The sequence below is a fragment of the Crocodylus siamensis genome, chromosome 1 (assembly GCF_052110815.1).
Source record: "Crocodylus siamensis isolate JL-2025a chromosome 1, ASM5211081v1, whole genome shotgun sequence".
Taxonomy (NCBI): Eukaryota; Metazoa; Chordata; order Crocodylia; family Crocodylidae; genus Crocodylus; species Crocodylus siamensis.
This window is the reverse complement of record NC_143395.1, coordinates 183386160-183410487: the sequence shown is the minus strand read 5'-3', so window position 1 is coordinate 183410487 and position 24328 is coordinate 183386160. Positions and strand designations below refer to the sequence as shown.

Below are 24328 nucleotides of genomic sequence, written 5' to 3'. Positions count from 1 at the left end.
TAAATGCTTTTAAGATCTAGGCCTTAGTTCATATATACAAGGATGATGAGCAGCTTAGATATTAGAGATAGCTTCAGCTCACTGTAACTTTTCTACTTGGTTAACATTTGGATTGAAAAATCTAGGAATATACCAACATTATCTAATAGTGACAATGTTGTGTTCCAGCAATTTCCTATTTTTCTCACTAGTTAGAAAAATTTGGGTAAGAAAAAACATAGCGACTCAAATGACAAGCAGAACTAAACCAGATTCAACATTTTTCCCATTGTTTTTATGTAAATGGGGAGCATGATCTACTTTCATAATGTTGTTGTATTAATTTTGTTTAATAATAGGTGTATCTACTTCTGGAGCTCCTTTAAAATATCCTGGGAGGGTAGGTGATTCTCCATTGCCAGGATGCGGTCTTTATGCAGATAATCAGGTACTTTAAATCCTCATCAGTCATCAGGTACTAAAAAGTCCTCAATGATTTGTACACTCTAAAGTAGTGGTAGAAACTCAGACTGTTGTTAAAATTGTTACTGATGGGAACTTTCTAATCCCATTTAACAGTGCAGAACCCACAATGATTTTCTCATTGTCACAAAGAAGGACTATTTGATATAGTTACTTTCTTCCCATTTCTGAACTGGATAATGAAATTTAGCTGTAAAAAATAAAAACAGCAGGATTTTGCAGTTGGTGAAAGCAACATCCTGGTCTTTATCTTGTTGAAGAATTTTAACTGTATCATTCATTGGGATGACTAAAGGTTGTCCAACAAGTTCTGCAACATGGTTAAGTTCCACCTAGTATCTGTAGCCTTGCCACTTATACATTTTATTGCAAGGCTTGTTATATTTGTTGATTTTGCGAAAGTGCTAGGGCTTGAAGGTGTTTGTTTAGGAGAGAATCTCTGCTTTCATTTTTTTAAGTTCGTTTCTAACCCTCATTGTAGTGGGAATAACATTGAAAATTGTCTGAGTGTAATATAAAGGCTCAAAAACCAGAAGAAAGATTGAGAGAAACCCAAGCTTACTTTTTTAAGCCACTCATTTTTGTGGGGCCTGATTATTTGTGAACATTTGAAGTTAGCAATATTGTCTTTAATGTAAATCTGTCCTGCACATCTGTCTGCACATCCCAGCATGCATTGTTCCATCTTGTCAGGCCTCTAGAGGAAGGTTATTGCTTGTGTACAGAAGTTGCTTTTTTCATCATTAAAGTATTTTATTGCCATGACTTAACAGAAGCACATGGCTTTACAGCACTTTAAAAATGGGTACAGCACTTCTAAATTAATCCTTGGTAAATGAAGTATTACATTTGAAGTGCTGTATTTTGGGCCTGTGTGAAGCTTCAATAGCCAATTTCAATTTGGCCTGATACAGTGGCTGAATCTCCGAATCTGAATCAAATCAGGAGACCCATTAAAAGATCCAAATTTAATTGGAAGCCTCCAAATTGATTCAGAGATTCGGGCAGTCCCTTCTCACCACCACAGGGAGCTGGACCTGGGCTCCATGTCAGTAAGCAGCAGGGTGGGGGCTGGAGGAGGGGACCATAGAGGGACCCCTGTCTGACCCCAGCCCCCCCTGTGCACCTCCCCACCTGGCCCCACCCCCTGCCTACTCCCCCAGCCCCTCCCCATGACTGACTCGCCTGTCCCCAGTGCCCCGGCACTGAAAAAAAAAAAAAATAGCCCCACACTCACTGGCTGCAGCAGCAGCTATCGGGGCCTCTGGGGGCTCATGGCAGAGCCCCCCTGCATAGCATGGGGCAGCAGGGATTGGCCACCCTGATCTGGCACCCGTGCAGCAGCTGTTGCATCATGCAGGTGCAGCACATCTTGCCAGGTGCCATGGGGCTTCACACACTGTCCAGGAGCCGAGGCCACTCAGGCTAAGTGCTGCCAGGCTCCAGGGCAATGTGCAGCACCCTGCCTCGTTGCCCTGCTCCCACAGAATGCAACAGCTGCCGCACGGGTGCCAGAGGGTGGGACAATCACCGCTGCCCCCTGCTATTGTGCTGCATGGGGAGGTTCCACCACAAGCTCCGAGAGGCCTTGATTGCCACTGCTGCAGCCACTGAGTGCGGGGCATTTTGTTTTGTTTTTTAAATACTGGGATGCTGGGGCCAGGCAGAGCAGCCATGGGAGAAGGCTGGGGGACTGGGCAGGCAGTGGGGCCCCACTTGCCACTGCCATGCCCCTATTGCCGCCACTTGTTCATTCAGAGGAGATTAGGCCCGATTTGGCAGCCAACTCTCCAAATCCGATTTGGCCGAATTGAAGTAGGACAGTGATTCAAATCACCAAATTGAATCACTGTCCCTCTGATTCAGCCAAATCGAATACTTGCTGCTTCCCACAGGCCTACTGTATTTTACAGCACTTTGGCAACCTACAGAGCTGTAAATAACTTTTGTACACTGGTCAAATTTTTGGCAATTCCATCAGTATCCTGTGAGCTTTGCAAACTTGGTTAGTGCTCCCCGGCACCACCAGGGAAGAGGGGAGGGCACATCTTAGCTCCAAGGAGCACGGCTTGCTCTGCAGCTGGAAGAACTGGGTCTGTGCTGAGGGCCCCCAGGCCCTGTGCAGCTCCTCCAACCCCAGATGGTCAGTGTCAAAACATGTTGCCTTTTAACAAATCAGCACTCACCAGCAAAATTTTGGGGTGTGGGGTTGGAGGAATGAGCAAAAGACCCTGGAAGGGGAGGGGAGTTAGGACATGGTGTGGTGTGCATGTAGGGGCATGGGTTATGATGCATGCTGAAAGTGGCCACACACACAACCTGAGACCCTGCATGGCTGGGGAGCAGACATGTGGCAATGTCTGTTCCCAGGGCTGGAAGGGAAGAAGTGGCGGGCGGAGAGGAGGCTGGGTAGGATGAGAGGCTGAGTAACAGCCTGTCATCTCAGCTCCGTCTTCTCCACTGGTCTGCTGCTGTCCATAGTCTCCTGCTGCCTGGAAAGTGCAGGGAGGTTCAGAGGCCACTGACAGAGTACTGTAACTTTATAGCACTAGAAAAAGTGCTCTAAATTATAGCGCTGTAAAACGTGCGTAGAGCACTTCTGTATACACCCATTGTTGCAGGTAAGGTGTAAGCAGCATTTATGCATGATAAAAGAACTCCCTGATTTAGAAGGTAGAGATCTCTGAACAGACTCACTTGCTGCCACATTAACTAACAGCTGAATACATAGGAGTTTTAAGCCTTGAACTAGAACAAAAACATATTTAGCTAAACAAGGATTTCTACCTAAAGCTTTGGGTATAATAATATTTTTTTTCAACATATTCCCCCTGTCCTAAATCCTGCAGTTGGGTTGTGCAGGCACCATTCTACTTCTACCCCAAAGGCACGTAGATCTATCTGTATGGATCCAATTGCAGGACCAGAATCTAGACATAGTAGGAATTGCTCTGATACCTTTAGATTGCTCCTTTTGTTAAACAAATGGTTTTACCTAAACAAGGTTCCACTTGGGGCTTCCACCCTATCCTTTAATAACTAACTGGGTGTGGTGATTTAATTTTCTCAGAGGCTCTTCTGCTGTATTACTAACAGGGAGCTGTTTTTCCTCAGACTGCCACATTGGGTCACCAGTCTTCTTCTTTATTTCTTCATCCCTTTCACCTATGGGAGGTATAATCAAGAGTTAATATGTGTCTTCATTGTAAAGCAAAGCATCCTCTCCTTGCTAAATCCTAGTTGAGAGAAAACACAAATAGTTCTTCCCTCAACTAGTTATGCTGAGGTAAAAATGACTTATGCTTTATCTCTACCTAAAGTTTGTGGGGAAGACTATGTTACTGGAAAAACCTTTTTTACAGTGAAGTGTAGCTAACTAATATCATGCAACATGTGTGCAAGTGAAGGCCTCTAGATTTTACAGTCTTTCAGATAACCAAACTTTTAAACTTTCCTACATCCTTCTGAAGTTAAGGATTTGAAGGTGTTTTGTGTGCTTAATGCATTAATCTTGCACGTCTGTAATTTTAGATGTTTGAATAAAAACAAAGTACAGTATTAGTCCTTGTTCAGAATGCATACGCCAAGTTTCAGGTTTTTTTAAACCATAGCTATCTTAGGCTTTTTTCAAGGTCAGGGTGACCATCTTTTTTAATATAGCCTACAAAACTGTAGAAGAAGAAAGTGAAACTTCTCATTACTCTAGCAGACATTTTTGCATTCATGAGTCTAAATGCTTTTCCTTTCACTTTTGCAATGTTTCTGGGGGTACAATAGATGAACTAAAATATATTTTGGCTATGACTAAATGCACCAGATTTGGGGGTTCAGGTTGGTGTTTCCACTATTACCTGGGAATTTTTGGTCAAAGGGAAAGGTACAAATCTTCCTCTGAAGAGTCTATTACAGATTCTTCTGCATCAGTTTCTGCTCCAGTTAGCCTAGACATTGCTGCTAACTGTCTTTAGCTGATCATCTTTCACTGCCAACCATTGGGGATCTGTCTAAACTGAACAAATAAAACTAAGAAGACTTCTGAAAAGTGATATTAATGAGCAGAATCACCCCATCAGCCCACTTATGAAAATGGTTTCCTATTCAAGGAAGTTCCATAGCAGAAGGAGACTGTCAATATCTCTGATATTCTATCAGAGAATATGAAGCACTAGGCAATAGTTTATTCTGGATCCCAGAAAGCAAGTGCCAATTAGAATTATCGTTAGAAGTAAGCATTTGGAATATAGTGGAATAATTTCATATTGTTGAGGGGCATTAAACATGTAGCAAATGCACTCCTAGGCCACTTCCAGATGAATGAGCATGCGCCTGTTGCGGCACCTCAGAGCAGTTTGAGATGCTGCAAGATGCATGCTAAGAATGAAAAAATGTTCCCTGCACTGCATATTTGCAGCGCAGACTCTAAAATTTATACCAGAAAATCCTGGTATCAAAAAATAACACACTAGGAAAAAGTGGTGCAGGGTGCATTCCTAGAGAGTGCCCTAAAGCAACCAGAGGTTGCTACTTCCATTAGCACATGGCCAGAGTGTCTCTATGGTTGCCACATGCCCCTGCTGCTCCAGCATGCTGCCTTACCATGCTGGGGCAGATAGGAGTGGGGCAGGGCTGACAGCGTGGATCGGACCCCAGGTTGGGTGCCCGATAAGTAGGGACATGGGGGTGAGGAGACTGTGGGTAGAGGGACTGTATGGGAGTGGACGGAACTGCTTGGGAGAGCTGATCCTATTCACGGTGCACAGTCCTGCCTGCAGCAGCAGCTGTTGGGGCACTCATGGCCCATTCCTGGCAGAGACCCCCAACAGCGTGGCACCACCTCAGACCCAAGTGCTGCACATCCCATCCCGCTGGTACGCACCCTTGGGTAGAACCAGACCAGCTCTTTCTGTTACCTGGGCTTCTCGCACTGCATGTAGAAGCTAAGCATATTGGGCCAAGCTGGCTTCTGCCTCCATGGAGCCATCATGGCCTGCTGGGGTGCAGGCCACATGGAGGCAGGAGCTGGCCTGGCCCAATAGCATGTGGCTTCTGCCTGCAGTGCCAGGAGCCTAGGTGAGAGATGGCCTGGTTCTGCCTGAAGACGCACACTCTGTTCCATGTGTAGCTCCTGGGTCTGAGGCAGCATTACAGAGGGTCTCTGCTAGGAGCAGGCCATGAGTACCCCAGTGGCAGTTGCTGCTGCTACAGGGGGGGCTGTGGTACAGTGTGCAGGGGGGACAGGCAGGGGACCCACTCCGCCCAAGCAGTCTCCTCACACCCACAGACTCCCTCACAATCCACCCACAAACCCCACACTACTCCAGACCTCTGCACAAGCCCCACACTGCTCCCACAAACCCCACACCCATTCCCCCACAGCTCTTTCCCCACCCTCCAACCCCACATCTCCACAGTTCCCTCTGAACTACGTGCATGCACGGTTGCACACAATAAAAATCATGCCATACAATAACTTTTTAATGCTGTTCATACAGTGACGTATCGATTGGAATGGGGGGGAGGGGGCCATGGCCATCTCTTTAATGAGAAAATGTGGGTTTTTATATCAGAAAATTTGGAATTTTTAAACAGGGAACACCAGGATTCCTGCTGATGAGGCAAGTGGCAAGACCCAGGCCAAGAAACCTGCTCGGGGCCAGCACCAGCAGCCCAACTGGAGGGCAGACAAGGTGGCTGACCTCCTGGCCATTTGGGGCCAGGAGGACATGCTTCAACAGTTCAAAGTGGGCCTCTGCAATAGGCACATCTTCTGGCTGATAGCTGCCCAGATGGCAGGGCAGAGACACTAGAAGAGATGATAGCAGTGCTGCATGAAGGCCAGCTCTACAGCCACAGCCCACTGGCAGCTAGCCCAGAGATGCAGGCAGCTCTGCTGCAGTGTCCATATCACAGCCCAAGCGGTTGTGCGGAACCCATCTGGGTTTGACAGGCACATAGCCCTGGGGCTGCAGGTCCAAGGGGGAAGATGCTGCCACAGGTGGCAGCAGGTCACAGCCAGGCAGAGGGTGCAGGGACCATTCTAGGTTAGGGCTGCTTCACCAGGCCCAAGGAGTTAGTGTCCCCAGGTACCAACTGACTGGGCTTCAGAAGCTCCTGAGGGCAAGTAGCCCTGATCTGCTCTCCAGGGCAGCTTTTTATACTGCTGGGGCCAGCACAGGTACTGGCCCCAGCCTCTGGCTCCCCCTGGCTGAAGATCTGGGAAGAGCTGGGCAGGGTCAGTTTGCCCCAAGTGGCACAAGTTGCCCCACACCAAAGTGCATGTTCAGGCACGTGTGCCGAGGCACAAATTTGTGCTGCCACTGTTTGAGCTGCTGCAAGCGCATGTGCCTGCATGTGTGGACACACCCTTAGGGTGGAATCAGAGCATGCTTTTCCTTGCCTTTGTGCTGCCATAAAAAATTTTGTGGTGGTACAAAGTGAAAGCAAATAGGCATTCATACCTTTTGTTGAGCTACAAATGCCCAAATTTGTGGCTGTGATGGAAGGTAGCACCGTCCCGGGCTGCGAGATGCAATCCGACATAGTCATCACCAATGAAGAGGCCAAGAAGGTCATGATCATGGATGTCACCATCCCCTTCGAGAACTGGCACCAAGCCTTCGCCGATGCCCAGACTCGCAAGCGGGAGAAGTACGCCCCGCTAGCCAACACCCTGAGGGGCCATGGCTACAACGTGACAGTCGATGCGCTTATCGTGGGAACGCTGGGAGCCTGGGACCCCAGCCATAAGAACATCCTGCGTGCCTGTCGCATCTCCAGCCGCTATGCCAAGCTGATGTGCTGCCTCATGGTGTCTGACACCATCCATTAGTCCCGCGACATCTACGTGAAACACATCATGGGCCGCTGCCGGTACTCTGACCCCACCAGATGAGCCGCCCCCGGACCGGACCCGGAGGGGACCGCCTAAATGCACTAGATGGACCTTCACTTTTGAGAAGATTCTTCAACCATGGATGACCCCGCGCCACCCAAAGAGGACCCCCACAATGAGACTCTATATGGACTGAGACACTTCCTTCGAACCACTTCCTCCACCACTGCAGACCATTGTAACGAGTTTGTGTGTATCTATCTCCTTTTTCTCTCAGCGTCGCAAACCCCCTCCTTCCCCTTCCCCTTTCCTCCCATCCCTCACCCCTGGGCTTAGTTGGCTAACGTTGTATCTCCTGTAACCTAGTTGCGTTCCCCTCCCCACCCCCATCCCTCTATTGTTAGTCCCTCGCACGGGCAATTTGTATTTCCCTACCGGCTTTGTCATCTTTTTTAGATTCCCAATCCTAAAGATTTACTGATAATTTTTGCCACTTTATTGAGGCAGATGTCTTTTTGTTTTATAGAGGAATAGCACGGGTAGCCAAGAGCTGTCCAAGCTCTCCAGTTGCTCTGGGCAGGGGCTTGAGGGGCCCAGTCCTGGGCACTACAGAAATTCCTGAGCAGGATTGGGCACCTCAGGCCATGGGAGTGCCTGTCCAGCTTTCCCCACTTACCCAGATGCAGGGTGCATTTGGGTAAGCGGTGAAAGCCAGGTAGGCTCTCCCAGGGCTTGAGGGGCCTGATCCTGCATGGGGATTCCCAGGGTGCGTATAAGTGGGGCTCTCAAGTCCCAGGAGAACAATTTGCCTGTTGTCATGTGCATTGATGCTGCAGGACAATAGGCAACATTCACTTTGCCCAATTGAATGGGTCCCTGACAGCTGATCCATCCTGGTACAGCTGATTCACTTCATTTGGCAATGTCTATTTCTAGTCTTAGTTTTTTGCATCCTAGAACAGCCCAACAGAAGGTGAAACAAGGAACAGGGAAAGGAGACCATCCAGCAGTATATTTAGACCAAAGGGTAATGAGATGGTTCCCTAGCAAAGTCATTTTAGTTTGTGTGTATATGTTAGCAAAGGAGAGGTATGTGAAAGAAACACTGTTCCCTTCTGCTTTCACTTTGTGGGCCTTAAGACTTTTGTAAAGTGCAGAGTTGGGGATGAGGTCATAACATTGTACTTCTGATTCTCTTTAAAACATGGTTATTTATAACTATAAGATGAAAGTGTATTTAGCAAGAATTCTTGGTATGGGTATAAATATATAATACATTTTTAAACGTTCTGTTCAGCTAGTGTTGCTGCTGTTATACATTCCAGATGGTCTCCCAAGTAATATAATTCTTTTTTTTCTAGGTAGGAGCTGCAGCAGGTATGTATTGGCAAATAAAATAAAAGATATGCAAATAATCCACATAAACATGCATCTAAATAATTTTTAATAAGCATATAATCTGAACCAGAATTATTTCTATACCTCTTATCTACATATTTGCCAAATTTGTTTCTGATTACATCAGAACTCTATTATTCTGCCTCAGCAGTTGTCAAGGCTTTGATTGCCTTAGTATTCTTAGTGCCCTTTTCTAAATTGGGATATAAACATGTTAGAATGTGGTAATTTATATGAGATGATTAATTCTGTCTGAAAGTTTAGTGTAGAACATGCTGAGGTAAAGTGTCAGCCTTCCCTAGGCTTTACCTAGACCACCTTTTCATACGTCAGAAAGTAAAAAGTTATTCCAGCCCAACTGCTGGTATATGGAAAGTAGAACAGTCTCTTAATACGAGTGTCACGTAAAGGTCCTTCTTGCTGGTTTTTATGAAAACTTTGTTGTTCTTCAGGAAAACTGACTATTTTTAAAATCTGAAGTACAAGAAATATATCTAAGGAAATTCTGTGCTTGCAAAATATTAAAAACTGATTTTAATCTTGACCTGAAAATTATTTAAAAGTAGTAGTCTTTACCTTTTTGTTACTTGATGATATGTGAAGAAAGGCTATAAGGGGTTTTTTGGAGAAACTTGGCAGAAGAGAGGTAGGCTCCCACTTATTTTTTACCTTGGAAATATTAGGAATATCATCTTTGAAGTTGTCCCCCATCAAAACCTGGGATCTCAGATTATATATATCCTTAGTTGCCACACCTTAACTAAAGAGAATGCCTAACTGAGTCTTTTCACAAAACATTAGGTGGCAAAGCAAAGTATTAAAATAAGTATATATTTTTTTAAAAACTAGCTAAAATGTAAAAGCTTAATATTAAATATATTAATGAAAGCAAAGGATTTGCAAACATTTTTATTACCATGCCTTCTCCCCTCAAAAGGTCACCTCTTTGGCTGCGTGTAATGTCACTACCTTTCTTTCATCACATTCTTCTAGGCTATATGATTGCTTGAAAGGCCAAAAAGTACCTAAATTTTCAGTGTTAAACAAAACAGTCGAGAAAAATGTGAATATGTTTCTGGTCTTTATACATCAGAAAAAAACAGAAGCTCATATTTCCGTTTCCAGAGCCTGGTTAATTGTCTTGCTCACACAGACTGTGTCCTGTGAATCCTGAAGGGTGTGTGGTTCCACATGCCCTTTTTTCTTAGTTGCAGTAAATTAGAGGAATCACCTTAACCATAATGCCGAGAGGACAGTAGAGAAAGGTCACTTCTTTGCGACCCTTGGAGCAGGTGTGGGTACATGCACAGTGGGTGGAAAGGAGGAAAGCATTTGTGGAATGTGGTTTTAACAGTTGCTTTGGGTCAGTCTGATAAAGATCTTTCTTGGGTACCATATTACTGTGCAGGAAGGGAAAAGATAATACAGAAGAGAGTTTAATTATAGCTCCATACTGAAAATATAATCACATCACCAGAGGCATAAAGTGTACAGAAAATTCAGTGTATTGTTCTGAAAATATTAAAGGATGATATTAGCTTTAAAAACCCACATTTTTCTCTGGAAGATGTTGTTTGTTGTTTCTACAAGTTAAATATCCTAGATAAATAAAACTGAGAGATTAGGAAGTTTTTTTTTTTGCCCTCTGCCTTAGTCTGTTAACCCTTTGCCTGTGACAATGCTTTCTGTACAATTAGTTTTATTTCCTGGTCTTATTCCACAAAATGGTAACCTCATTCTTCTAGAGGGCTAGTGTGTATGGATTTCTGCAGCCACTCTTGTAGGGTGTTATCAGAATCCAATAGAAATACTTAGCTTGACTTTCAGAGCCAGGGATGAAAAGCCAGGGCAGGAAACTAGGAGAACCATTTTTTGTCTTGAAAAATAAATGCACTGTATAGCAAAATTATTGAGGCAATAAACATGAATCCCACAATGCTGTTTTACAAAGCTTAGATTTTTCAGATCTCAAAAATGACCGACTAGTATGTCAACTTAATGTCTTTCTAGAATATTTGAAAATGAAAAGCTGTGCAAAAGTGGAAATCATTCTGCCATGCTTCAGTCTATGGAGGTGAGATTATTGAAGGGAGGAACAGGGCAAATAGATTTAATTTGATTTTTAGCTTTTCTTAATGGGCCCTAAAGGAAAGAAGGCCTGGTTGAACTCTTTTGCTACTGGAAATCTTCTTCCTGCTGTTCCTTAATTATTCAGGCTGGGCAGCAACATATTTCAGATATCGAAGTACTATTTGTTCTTATTCTACATGTATGCTGCTGTGTGGCATATAGTCCTATAATACAGCAGAGGATTTCATTTTCCTCAGTATTTTATATACAGAGGGGTGTGATTTGAGAGGCTAAATAAATGAAAAGTGATGTTTAATTTTGGCAAGCAGGCTTCAGGCATGCACCAAATCCATACAGAGTTTAGAGCACAGACAATATCCATAGCCATCATGGTCTTCATTTGGCATGTTCAAGGTGCTGGCATCCCAGACTGCATTCTCCAAAAACACTTTTAGCGCTCTGGGTTTCTGTGTAAATCGGTTGAAGACTCTTTTGACACCACTACAGCAAACCATAGGGCAAATGACTGGCTTAATATTGTGCTGGATAGAATCTCCTGAACACTTAGCACTTCCTTTTCCAACTTCCTTACCACTTTTGCGGTAGCCTACTATTGTGAAACTTTGTACAGATTGTGTCATGCTTTAGGGCAAACAGATGCTTTTTTATGAAAGCTCTGACTGTGTTAAAGAATTTTTAGATTTACATTATCACCTTTCTCACTTGAATTCCCTTGATGCTTTAGCACATATTTATATATGAGACATGTATATTATACAGTCCTTCTGTACTGCGTGGGTATGTCACTGAATTCATTTGACACATCATTGAAGTTAAGAGACACTGCATGCTAGACTGGAACTAAGTCCTTCCACGACCTGCAGTAAAGCTGGCAGGACCTGAATGATTGTCCTTAAAACTATTTGTACTTTCTGTGTTGTGACTGTAGCAGATTAGTCATTGAAAAACTTGTTCTAATGCCATCTGCACCTGCTAGTTATGCCTTTCAGCAGTCAGTCATTTCCTTTCCAAATGTCACTGGATTTTGATAGCAATGGGAACTTGGCAGCCCTTTACATGTAAGTAGTAGTGTTTGGCTTCCTCTTTTGGTTTTGTGCTGAGAAAGCAGAAGAGTTGTTAGGCTCCCAGTGATAGCCATTTGTGCATTGTCAGGGTACTCTTCACTTACTCAAAAAGTCCTCTATAATAAAAAAGGATTTTTATTTTGCCATTTTTTTCTTTGAACTGTTCTAGTTATACAGACTGAATTGTAAATAACACAGACATACAGTAAAACTAGATTCCTCCTATGCTTTCTTAAGTGCCTGCCCTCTTTTATACATTTTTAGTGAAGGAAGACAATCATGTAAAATAAGGTTGCCATTTTACGGCTTCTTCCCCTCTCCCCTCCATTCTCTAGTGCAGTATAGATAGGCAGTTGCCTCTTCTCTAGCCTGTAGGCCAGAATAAGAGGGAGAGTGTTGCAGAAGAAGCAGTTGTGTAGGATGTATTTTGTTCCCAATGGCCACACCATAGCACAGCTGCAAAAACTTCCGTTAGCTGGTTCTACGTGCAGTCTGAGGATGTTACCCTCAGTGAAACAGTGCAAGTAAGCATCATCCACTTGCATACAAAGTACGTCATTCACAGTTGTGTGTCTTTTTCTTTTCCTACTAGCTACAGGAGATGGAGACCAGATCATGTGCTTCTGTCCATGCTTTCATGTAGTTCTGCTAATGAAACAGGTAATTTTGTGTGGCTTAAAATCAAGGCAGATGTCTTTGTATCCTGACTACGTGGCCAAATCTACAATACGTATTTGTCACTGTGGTACTTAAAAAGTCTAGTGAACGAACAGTAATCAGCCCTTGTTAATTTTACTATTATTTCTTGATATAGGAAACTAAAACCAAAAGAGATTATGTAAGACAAAAACTCAGAACAGTGTAGCTGGATCCTCAGCTGATATAAATCATCTCAGTTCATTTGTAACTTGGCAATATGCTGCATAAAAATATGTAACAGATATGTATGTTTATATTAGTGCAGATATGGCATAAAATGACCAGATCTTACTGATGGAATACAAAATCTTTTCACTTACAATAACTACCATCTCAAATTCCTAGAAAATAGGAGTACTTTTTTTGGTTCTTACTGACTCTAACAAAACTACAGTTTTTCAGAAGTCCCTTTCCTCCCAGTGCAGACTGATGTGTACAGTTACCGTCTCTTATCAGTTGCTTATCTCAGGCCTTTAAGTATTTCATTTCTTTATTTATGGCAAGATCTTGTCCTGTATTGTTGGAGGGGTACCATGCAACTAATATCCCTGGAGGCTCGCTAGGAGCTTTGTTGTGTATATTCAGGGGGTTAAACTTCATTACAATTTGTAAAAATGGTAGTGTGTTCTTTGCCTGTTGAAGCAGAGAAAGGACATGGCCTTTTCACTCCAGGACCTTTCAGGCACTTAAGTCTCATTCAGCATGAGACCATGACTCCCTACGACAATGCGGGACCAGCTCAGCCTGTGGGCACAAATGCCTGACCCCACCACCACCTCACACATTCCCTTTGCATTTGCTTGGGCTCTTATCTTTCTATTTGGTGATTTTTGACCTACAAAATGAAAAAATGACAGAGTTTGTTTTGAAATCAGAAATCTGTACCATTTCATCTCAGTTGTCTAGAAAGAACCCCTATTTAAAAATTAATCAAGTCAGGTCAAACAGATACCAGAACCTAATAGCCCACTGAACTGACTGGGCGGTACATATCGAGGGCTATAGATTGTACAGAAAGGACAGGGTGGGGAAAAAGGGGGGAGGGGTTGCGCTTTATGTTAAGGAGCAATATACATCAACCCTCATCAAGACAGAATCAAAGGATGAGGAAGTAGAAGGACTGTGGGTTAGGCTAAATGGGGGGCATGGAGAAAAGGATTTGGAGGTAGGGGTCTGCTACAGACCCCCACATCAAGGGGAAGAAATAGATTTGGGGCTCCTGAGGCAACTCTTGGAGACCATAAAAGCTAAAGAGGCGGTGGTCATGGGGGACCTAAACTACCCGGACATCTGTTGGGAGACACAGACAGCAAAGTCCCACTGCTCACGCAGGTTTCTAACCTGTGTACAGGACCTCCACCTGACGCAGGAGGTACATGGTCCCACTAGGGGGAATGCCTTACTGGATCTGGTATTGGCAACGGGGGATGACATAGTAGGGGACCTACAGATCGGTAGCCATCTGGGGGACAGTGATCACCTAAAAATACAATTCAACATAAGGCGTCGAGTGGGTAAGGTAACTAGTAGGGTGAACGTGCTGGACTTTAGGAAAGCTGATTTCAGTGAACTCAAGCGATTAGTGAAGGACGCACTACAGAGTAGTAGTTTTGAAATGATGGGAGCCCAAGAAGGGTGGCTGTGCCTTAAGGAAACTATCCTTTGAGCACAAAGCGAGACGATCCCCGTGAGAGGTAAAAGAGGGAAAGGGGCCAGGAGGCTTCCCTGGCTGACCAGAGAAATCCAGGGCAGACTAAGGGCCAAAAGGGGAGCACATAAAAAGTGGAAACAGGGAGAGATCACCAAAGAGGAATATACCTCTTCTGCTCGTGCTTGTAGGGAGGCAGTTAGACAGGCCAAAGCTACCATGGAGCTGAGGATGGCAACCCAAGTAAAAGACAATAAGAAATTGTTTTTTAGATATATAGGGAGTAAAAGGAAGGCCCAGGGAGGAATAGGACCTCTGCTAAATGGGCAGAAACAATTGGTGACGGACAGAGGGGACAAGGCTGAACTCCTCAACGAGTTCTTCGCCTCAGTGTTCCTAAGCGAGAGGCATGACAAGTCTCTCACTGGGAGTGTAGGGAGGCAGCAGCAAGGCACCAGACTTCCATGCGTGGACCCTGAGGTGGTGCAGGGTCACTTGGAAGAACTGGATGCCTTTAAGTCGGCAGGCCCGGATGAGCTCCATCCGAGGGTACTGAAGGCACTGGCCGACATCACTGCAGAGCCACTGGCGGGAATATTTGAATGCTCGTGGCGCACGGGTCAAGTCCCGGAGGACTGGAAAAGGGCCAATGTGGTTCCCATTTTCAAGAAGGGGAGGAAGGAGGACCCGGGCAACTATAGGCCAGTTAGTCTCACCTCCATCCTTGGCAAAGTCTTTGAAAAAATTATCAAGGCTCACATTTGTGAGAGCCCGGCAGGGCAAGTTAAGCTGAGGGGAAACCAGCATGGGTTCGTGGTAGGCAGATCGTGCCTGACCAATCTAGTCTCTTTTTATGACCAGGTTACAAAACACCTCGACGCAGGAGGAGGGGTGGATGTCGTATACTTGGACTTCAGGAAGGCCTTTGATACGGTATCCCACCCCATACTGGTGAACAAGTTAAGGGACTGTGACTTGGATGACTGCACAGTCCGGTGGGTGGAGAATTGGCTGGAGGGTCGCACCCAGAGAGTCGTGGTGGATGGGTCGGTTTCGACCTGGAGGGGTGTGGGCAGTGGGGTCCCGCAGGGCTCGGTCCTTGGACCGATACTCTTTAATGTCTTCATCAGCGACTTGGATGAGGGAGTGAAATGTACTCTGTCCAAGTTTGCAGATGACACTAAGCTATGGGGCGAAGTGGACACGCCGGAGGGCAGGGAGCAGCTGCAAGCAGACCTGGACAGGTTAGACAAGTGGGCAGAAAACAACAGAATGCAGTTCAACAAGGAGAAATGCAAAGTGCTGCATCTAGGGAGGAAAAATGTCCAGCACACCTACAGCCTAGGAAATGACCTGCTGGGTGGCACGGAAGTGGAAAGGGATCTTGGAGTCCTAGTGGACTCCAAGATGAACATGAGTCGGCAGTGTGACGAAACCATCAGAAAAGCCAATGGCACTTTATCGTGCATCAGCAGATGTATGACAAATAGGTCCAAGGAGGTGATACTTCCCCTCTATCGGGCGCTGGTCAGACCGCAGCTGGAGTACTGTGTGCAATTCTGGGCGCCGCACTTCACGAAGGATGCGGATAACCTGGAGAGGGTCCAGAGAAGGGCCACTTGTATGGTTAAGGGCCTGCAGGCTAAGCCCTACGAGGAGAGACTAGAGAAACTGGACCTTTTCAGCCTCCGCAAGAGAAGGTTGAGAGGCGACCTGGTGGCTGCCTATAAGTTCATCAGGGGGGCACAGAAGGGAATTGGTGAGTATTTATTCACCAAGGCGCCCCCGGGGGTTACAAGAAATAATGGCCACAAGCTAGAAGAGAGCAGATTTAGATTGGATATTAGGAGGAACTTCTTCACAGTTCGAGTGGCCAAGGTCTGGAACGGGCTCCCAAGGGAGGTGGTGCTCTCCCCTACCCTGGGGGTCTTCAAGCGAAGGCTGGATGTGTATCTAGCTGGGGTAATGTAAGCCCAGCACTCTTTCCTGCTTATGCAGGGGGTCGGACTCGATGATCTGTTGAGGTCCCTTCCGACCCTAGCATCTATGAATCTATGGATCTATGACATGGTTAAGGCACATCAGTTTCTGTAGCCAACAGCACATAAGAGTGAGGTGGCTGGCATCACATCTGGCTGCCAGTGAGCTCTCAGCCCAAAAATCCAGCTGCCCATTTCGTTAGGTCAATGAGGAATAGCATTTGCTTGAGTTCAGTGTGGGGCTCCAACTCGTACTTCTGGAGCCACAGTGAAATGTCTGAACCACTTCGTCGCCCTACCTCCACTTCACTGTAAATTAGTTAGACCCCTCAGGCTAAGTACAGACAGTCAAAACACTGAAGGCTGAATCAGTTCAGTCTTTACAGGTTAGTCTAAGCTGCATAGATTGAACTGATAAACAAGTGAACAGACATTCTCTTTTGATTCCGGAAATGTAGCCACATGCCTGCAGTGGCCCAGGCCAGAATTGGGGTGGGGGGCATCAGAGCATGCCTCCCTGCTCTGCTGGAGCAGATGGCTTGGGCCAAAGCTAGCCCACCCACCCTGCAAGAGGGGGTGCAGGGGAGAAGCAAAGCATCCTGGGCTGGGGGACTGTGAGTTTATCTAAATCTGGAAGAGATCTGGGACAGAAGTTCAATAAACCAATTTACCTTAAATCAGTAACATTTGAGGGCGCAGACAGAAGTGACAATTTTTGCCCAATCTGGCCACAGAAAGCAGTCTATTGCTGTGACCAAACGTAAGTGCACAGCTGCAGACCACTTCATTGCATGTGGGTTCAGATGAAGACATTTCAGAATATTCTGTAACTTGTGTTTGCCTGCCTACTAGCCTCCAAACTGAAACAGAAGCGGGAAAAGGGTTTGGAAGAAGTTCAGTCTGGAGCCTTTTCATCCCCTACAGGAGGGTGGGATGAGTGTATTGGAGCCGCCCCCCTTTCCGCCCCAGCAAAGTGGGGGGGGCTCCAATACACCTGCCCCACCCTCCAGCACCATCTGGAGAACCCCTAGAATGAGCTCCTTCTGCTCCCTTTCCCCCTCCCATTTTGAAAACAGTATTGACTGGCAGGGAGGAAGGGCATTGGTAGGGGAAACCAGCTGCTGTCTTGCAGCTAACAGCTACATTCCCCTTCCCCCTGGTACCTACAGTGAACTTCTGTTTGGTCGGGGAGATTGCTGTAACTCAGAACGCATCCTGCAAAGCATTCTCAGTTACAGTAAGGAGCTGCACTTCTGTGTGCGCCCTAATGCTACATCTGTCCAGGTTTATCTTAAATTGGTTTTGGCCATTTTGAAAGCAGTTTGTATACTGAACTTCTGTTGTGTTACAGATTTGAACTGGTTTCCAATCGCTTATACTAGTTTATGTGTAATTTCTGTCCCTAGCCTCAATGTTTATCCAGTTCGAATTAAAAGGTACAATTACATGTACTGTAGAATGGTAAAACATCCTTTCTTTTCTTTCCCAGTCCTGCAACAATGCCATATTTTAACCATCCCATGCCATTCAGAATATGTTCTCTTCATTAGACACTTTAGGACATTTGTGCACATGCCTGCACCGCAGTGCCAGGTGCTTTTAAATGTACTTGGTGCTGTGTCGCATGCAGTTGTATAAGTGGTAAAATGCACATCAGCGCTGAAAAAATGGCAGTGGTGCGCTTTTGAACTAAAACACATCAAAGGTGTTTTAGTTCAAAAGCACACCGCCGCCATTTTCTGCACAGTGACATGCATTTGGCCACTTAATACAGCTGCATGCAACACAGCACAGCACGTGTAAAATTTCAGGATCTTGATTTCGGACTCGATTTCAGGATCTCCGATGTTTCCCAGCACAAAAATGTTTGTGTATAAATGTCCTATCCTGAAAACTCCTCAGCTCCCCTGGGATTTCAGTATAAGATGATCTTGGTTGTCCTAGCTGCAGTATCTGCAATAAAAATGAAACAGAATAACTCTGATATCTAGCTTGGACAGTTTCTGTTTTGTGCTACCCTGGAAATTCCACATATTACCCCCATTCCTGTAAGCTGTTACCTTGTCATTACAAGTGCTGTTATTTGAAGGAACACTTTCATTTTAGCAAGCTGTGATCATGTCAGTCAAAGTGCCTCTCATATTTTCATTGTATATTAATTACTTTTCTCTTGATATTAGTGCACTGGCTATTCTAATTCCAATGGAAGATTTTTATTTTATTAATACTTTTACTAATACCCCTTCCTTCCCTCCCTCTCCCCCCCCAGCAAAACCAAAGCTATTTAAATAATAACATCTAATCAAGTTGTTAAAAGGACATTCAGAATTAAGAACCTGACTGCCATGAGCTTTCCTTGGGTGGTGCCCCACTGAAACCAGCAAGGACTGGAATGGGTACAGGGAACTGCTAGAATCAGACACAAAGGTTACATGCTATCTCAAATATTCAGCATTGTGTCTAGTTAAAGGAAGGAGTCTAAAGTACCTGGTGATTATTCATATGCAATGAAATACAGCAAGGGGCAGAATGCAACAGTTCATATCCTCTGGCTTCTCTCTGATCAGTTTAAATAATTAGCAGTCTAACATCATGTGGGTCTGGGGTTAGTAGTTAAAGTTACTTTGATTAAAGTGTATAACAGAAATATAAATGTCTTACTTCTCAAATTGGTTGCATCTACTGTTTTTCTTTCAGGGTTTGTCTCCAATGGATGCATGTCAGACTGTGCTTGAGGATATACTCCAGAGAGTAGGAAAGGAAAATATGTTTGAACTTGGCATAATTGCAATGAATATGAAGGTACAGCTAATTGTATTATCACATATCCTGAAACACTTCCCTTTACAAAGTTATTGCACGATTGTGCCTTCATTAACTGCTCTCTCCAAGTCCTCTGGAATATGGGCAATATAGCAGAAATAAGTGAGTCAATTCTGCCCTGATTTAACAGATCTATTAGGAACACAGAACTAGACGGGGCCTTCCAGGCCACTGAGTCCAGTTCCTTGGGTTCACAGGCACCATTGGGCCAAAACTGGCATTTCAAAGGCTACAAGCTAGGGCTAAAATAAGCCTGGTATAATTGCAGTTCACTCTTACATAGCTTTTTTGATCAGACACACTAATCACTGCCATAGGACTATCAGTGACCAAGAAGAAGAAGAGTGAAGAGGCATCACTTGCAGCTTTTACATTATAGGTCTGCCCTAGTTTTCCTGGTACCCACAAGTATTCATAAGATCATAATAGTTTTCAAGATGTAGGGAATTAGGCAAAAGAATATAGAGTGCTTCTTTAAAATACCCTTTTTTAAAGATGCATTTATTTGCACACACACAATGCAGTTCAACTTAGAGATTAGAAAGATGCACTCCTTGGTCCTAAGGGGCATGCTGTCTAAATAACAGTGGTATATTCCATCTTCTTAAAAGCTTGTGATGGACATCAAATGGCAAAATGAGCCTTACCATGGGTGGGTGTGTGTGTGTGTGTGTTTGTGTGTGTGTAGATTTATTTTCTACAAGGAATGTCTCATGTAACCAGTATTAAGCTTTAGTGGCTTTTTGCCCCTTCCCCACATGGAAATTTACTTGTTATAGACATCTATTGGTGTGAATGTATTGAAATCTAATATTTAAAGTTTTTATCTGACATAAAACACAGTCCTTGGAACAGATTTTACACTGTGAAATATTGTGTTGAATTATATTTTAAAGTGCTCTCATTTCCAAAATATGACCTTTTTATATGATATAAAAAGAATCTTATTAGTTAATTACATAAATAGTTCATTAACTGTACATTACCAGATCTTTAAATAGATTTTAAAAGCTAAAAGAACAAATAATTTCAGTATGCTATCTTGAACAGCATTCTAATTATTTTTATCATAATAGCCTGAGAAATGTACGTAGTTCTTAATTTATTAGTGATGAATTTGTAACTCTTGAAATTCTATATTTGTCGGCCCTTTTGTTTTTTGTTCCAGGGAGAAGCTGGAGCTGCTTCATCAATGCCATTTCCATACTGCATCTGGTCTCGAGGACAGGATTCCATAGAGGAATTAATGCAACAACCCTGCAAGCTGTGAAAAAAGTACACTACAAGAATATTTGTCTATGTCATATAGGGCAGATTGTGAACCCCTTCCTTGTCTTTGCTATGGTAAGCAGTACAAGTACAAGATCCCACCAAGACCTACAGGGTGCTCACTACTCCTGAAAACCTGACTGATAAACCATGGATATTAGATTTGGAGCTTAACTTTATGCATCTTTAAAAAAAAAAAATCTTAGCTGGGATATTTTAGTCCTACATCATGCCACAAGTAAGCACTGTCTGCCTTGCATCTTATTACTTATTGGGCCACTAATTACTTTTCAGTTTTCTGACTGACTCGTAACTTGGAGCCCAAGTCTGTCATTTTTTCTTGTACTGAGTAGTATTTTACTCAGTGGGTGCATCTACATGTGCAATTAGCACACAGCAATAAACTCTAGCATAGTTTGCGCCCTAGTTTATTGCTCCTGGGCACAGCGTTTTACGTGTGCACCTGGCACACTGAGCTGGGACACAGCAGCCCCTGGATGGCAGAGAACCTGGGGGGTCAGTCTGCCAGCTCGGGGTTGCTCTGCCATAGCTCAACATGCTGCAGAGAAGCTGACCAGGACACAAGGGGCATTTGTACACATATTTACGCTGCAGCGCCAGGTGCTTTTAAAAGCAGCAACGTATATGTCAGCGCTGAGAAAATGGTGGCAGTGTGCACTGCTGCCACTTTCTGCATGTTGATGTGCATTTTGCTGCTTATAAACACGTGATGCAGCGCAGTGTGCATCAACTTGCATGTGGAACAGAGTCGATTAATCAAGTGTGCTCCAACATGCTGGATCTCCAGCACGTCCCAGCACAAAAATGTGTGTATAAATGCCCAAGGGTGCTACCGTGCAAGGGTAGCCAGCAGGCAGTCACCACACTGTAGCACTTTAATTGCCCCAGCCAATTCTGGTTACCGTCTACATGTGCATTTTTGGCACATGTAACTACTACACTGCAGGATAGTACTCATCTTAGACAATACTTTCCTACAGCGGAGTTAATTAATTTACTGCCCCCTAATATGGGCACACATATAGAAAGTAATGCTTTACTGTGGAGCTAGGCAGCTTCATAGTAAAAGTGCATATGTAGATACACCCAACAACTAATCCCAGTAAATACAGATAGCAGAATTGGGTTTTAATTATTCTTGCTGCTGCCTTTTGATGGAAAATGGAGTTGAGGGTTGCTTGTTTTAGTCCTTTTCTGTATATATAAGAATATGGCCATCTACCAAAACACAGCTTAATGCAATACAGTGCAGTCCTTTTAAAAAGTATGGGAGGAAATCACATGTTCACATGAAATAAAAAAGAAGCAAAATGGAATAAAAACCCATAACTCAACTTGCAGTTTAATTCCTTATTCTGCACCTGTGTCAAACCCTACTAAAGGATTTACATTTATATTCACTTTCAGAAATGTAGTGGATATTATAAAACAAAATCAAATGAGATTTTAAAGTGACTAATTGACTAAAATTGAATTAATGGTTTACTTGTTGCATTCCTGCAAGTATTGCAAACCAAAGGCTAGATTCATTTTATAACTGAACTATGCTTTAAGGACTAAAGAAATGTACTGGAATTCTTGCTTTGTACTGAAATTTATTTATTGGAACTTTGCCACAAAAAGTTGTTGAGTTAATGTTTTTTGGATCTTCTAAGGATAGGTAACCTTTTATTAATCCTGATTTTCAGAATCTGTTAAGCATGTGTCATAAATACATAAAATAATTTGTACTCATATTTTATAGCTTGTTCAAAAATATTTCTCTTAAGCGACCAAAATGCTGGCGTGCATCCATAGATGCTTCTCGAGCAAATCCCGGGACGTCATTCTCCCCTTGTACTCGGCCTTGGTGAGGCCGCAGCTGGAGTACTGCGTCCAGTTTTGGGCTCCACAATTCAAAAAGGATGTGGAGAAGCTTGAGAGAGTCCAGAGGAGAGCCACGCGCATGATCAGAAGTTAGGAAAACAGATCTTACGATGACAGGCTGAGAGCCACGGGACTCTTTAGCCTGGAAAAGCGCAGGCTCAGGGGTGATCTGATGGCCACCTATAAGTTTATCAGGGGTGACCACCAGGATCTGGGGGAACATCTGTTCACCAGAGCGCCCCAAGGGATGATGAGGTCGAACGGTCACAAACTCCTGCAAGACCGTTTCAGGCTGGACATAAGGAAGAATTTCTTTACTGTCCGAGCCCCCAAGGTCTGGAACAGTCTGCCAGCGGAGGTGGTTCAAGCACCTACATTGAACACCTTCAAGAGTAAATTGGACGCTTATCTTGCTGGGATCCTATGACCCCAGCTGACTTCCTGCCCTTTGGGCAGGGGGCTGGACTCGATGATCTCCCGAGGTCCCTTCCAGCCCTAATGTCTATGAAATCTATGAAAAATCTATGAAATTCAAAGATTTATTTAAACCAGTCAATATCATTCTCACTAAAAGACTTCAACAGTTTTTCTCAGTATACAAAGGACAATATGCAAATTCAAAGACTTTATCTGATTAAGGAGATGAAATGGAATAATATGCAACTCTTTCTCTGAACTAACAGAACAAGCATTTTAAATACAGTTATTAACTACAGTTCTATAAGCTATAGCTGCTTAATATCAACAGTGCACTGGTAAAATAATGATAACATTACACTTTTCAACAGATTTTTTCCAAAGTCTGAGCTGTTTCTGGCTCTTATTAAATCTGAAGACAATTTCATGAATAATAACAGAAAAAACATCCATCTGGTTTTTGTTGATTGTTAGTTTAATTTGATATGTGACTTCATGTATGGTTTAGTCTATCGCTAAGGGAGATATCCAGTTGTTATAATTACTGGTAGGATAAACCAATTAGGAAAATATACTTTCAGGTCTCTCCAAATCATAAATATTCCAAGTCCTACAATACTGACTCAAGTAAAGCCATTGAGGTGAAATTCACCTATATGCAAGAGGTCCAGTATGAGGTTTGTATACCAGTTAAGTCTTCCTTTTAGGGATTAATATGAGAGACATCACAGTAAGCAGACCTGGTGCATAGAAATTTTTTTTATCATTGGTCATAAATGAGTCTGAGTTGGGGAAGCAGACAGAGAGACGGTGGGCAAAAAGCACAAACATACTGGTTTGTGAGAGAGAGATTTGGGGCCAGAGCACCAGGGAGGATCAAGGGACAAGTAATCTTATTACTTGGCCCAATAAGTAATAAGATAAGGATCAAGGAGTGACAATAGGATAGAAGAAGAAATATAGGGCAGAGGTGCAATAGGGCAGTTTTGCACCCTGGGCAGTGGCAGTGAATGGGGTAGTGCATAGGGTAGCAGTGGTGGCTGCCTGGCAGCTTTCCTATCCTCCATGCTCAAGATTGTTACCCCAGTTGCCCCCTTATAGCAGTAAGATCCAAAAAATTAACCTATGGGAAGTAAAGGGGAAGTAGCATACCAAGCAGAGTAGTGATGTGCCCCCTCAGCAGGAGGTTAATCTGGTATAGGGCAAAAGACAGCAGCAGTGGGGGATGGAAAAAGTTGTGTGATCTCAGATCTTTCTCTGATGCAGATATTATTTTACTTGGTTACAGAAACATAAGTGGCTCCTTGAAAGATCCTTGAATTCCATCCTTGCTTTTATTGCACCCCTGAATTATAGTCCAACCATGCCTAAGGCAGGATCACCTCTATCCGAACTACCCCAACCCAGAATTTGCCTAATCTGAATTTAAGAATCTTCAGTGATGGAGATTCCAGCACCTCTCTAGGTAAAAAGTTGTAGTGGGACCCTCAGAAGGAGGTTGTATTATATGGGTGCCAGGCTCCATATTAAATGAAAGCAAACCAACGTAAGTATTCTGAATAAACTGATCACGCTTCCTAGATCCAGTCAAGAGAAATGGCCCATGTAGATGACTGGTGCCAGATGTTTTAGAGTTTCCAGATACTAACCAACATAATGAATTACACTGCAGTGTAAATACGTGTCTAGTGCAAAAGAAAAAATAAAGTTTCAAAGCACCCAAATTCTGCCCCTGGCTATTTGGATTTTAGTGTTGTTC

General features: G+C 43.9%; 1 protein-coding gene across 3 annotated transcripts in view; it reads left to right on the top strand.

Moving 5' to 3' along the window:
* Positions 1-22025, top strand: part of LOC149873754 (uncharacterized) — a 39183-nt gene extending 17158 nt beyond the window's left edge. Inside the window, exons 6-10 of one of the 3 annotated variants that reach the window (XM_090050890.1) lie at positions 339-427; positions 8656-8671; positions 12440-12507; positions 18871-18975; positions 20165-22025. In XM_090050890.1, coding sequence (XP_089907016.1) covers positions 339-427; positions 8656-8671; positions 12440-12507; positions 18871-18975; positions 20165-20266 — 380 coding nt within the window. In that variant the 3' untranslated portion in view covers positions 20267-22025. The other 2 variants (XM_090050881.1, XM_090050873.1) reach the window with 2 other exon arrangements.
* The last annotated feature ends 2303 nt before the right edge of the window (positions 22026-24328 follow it).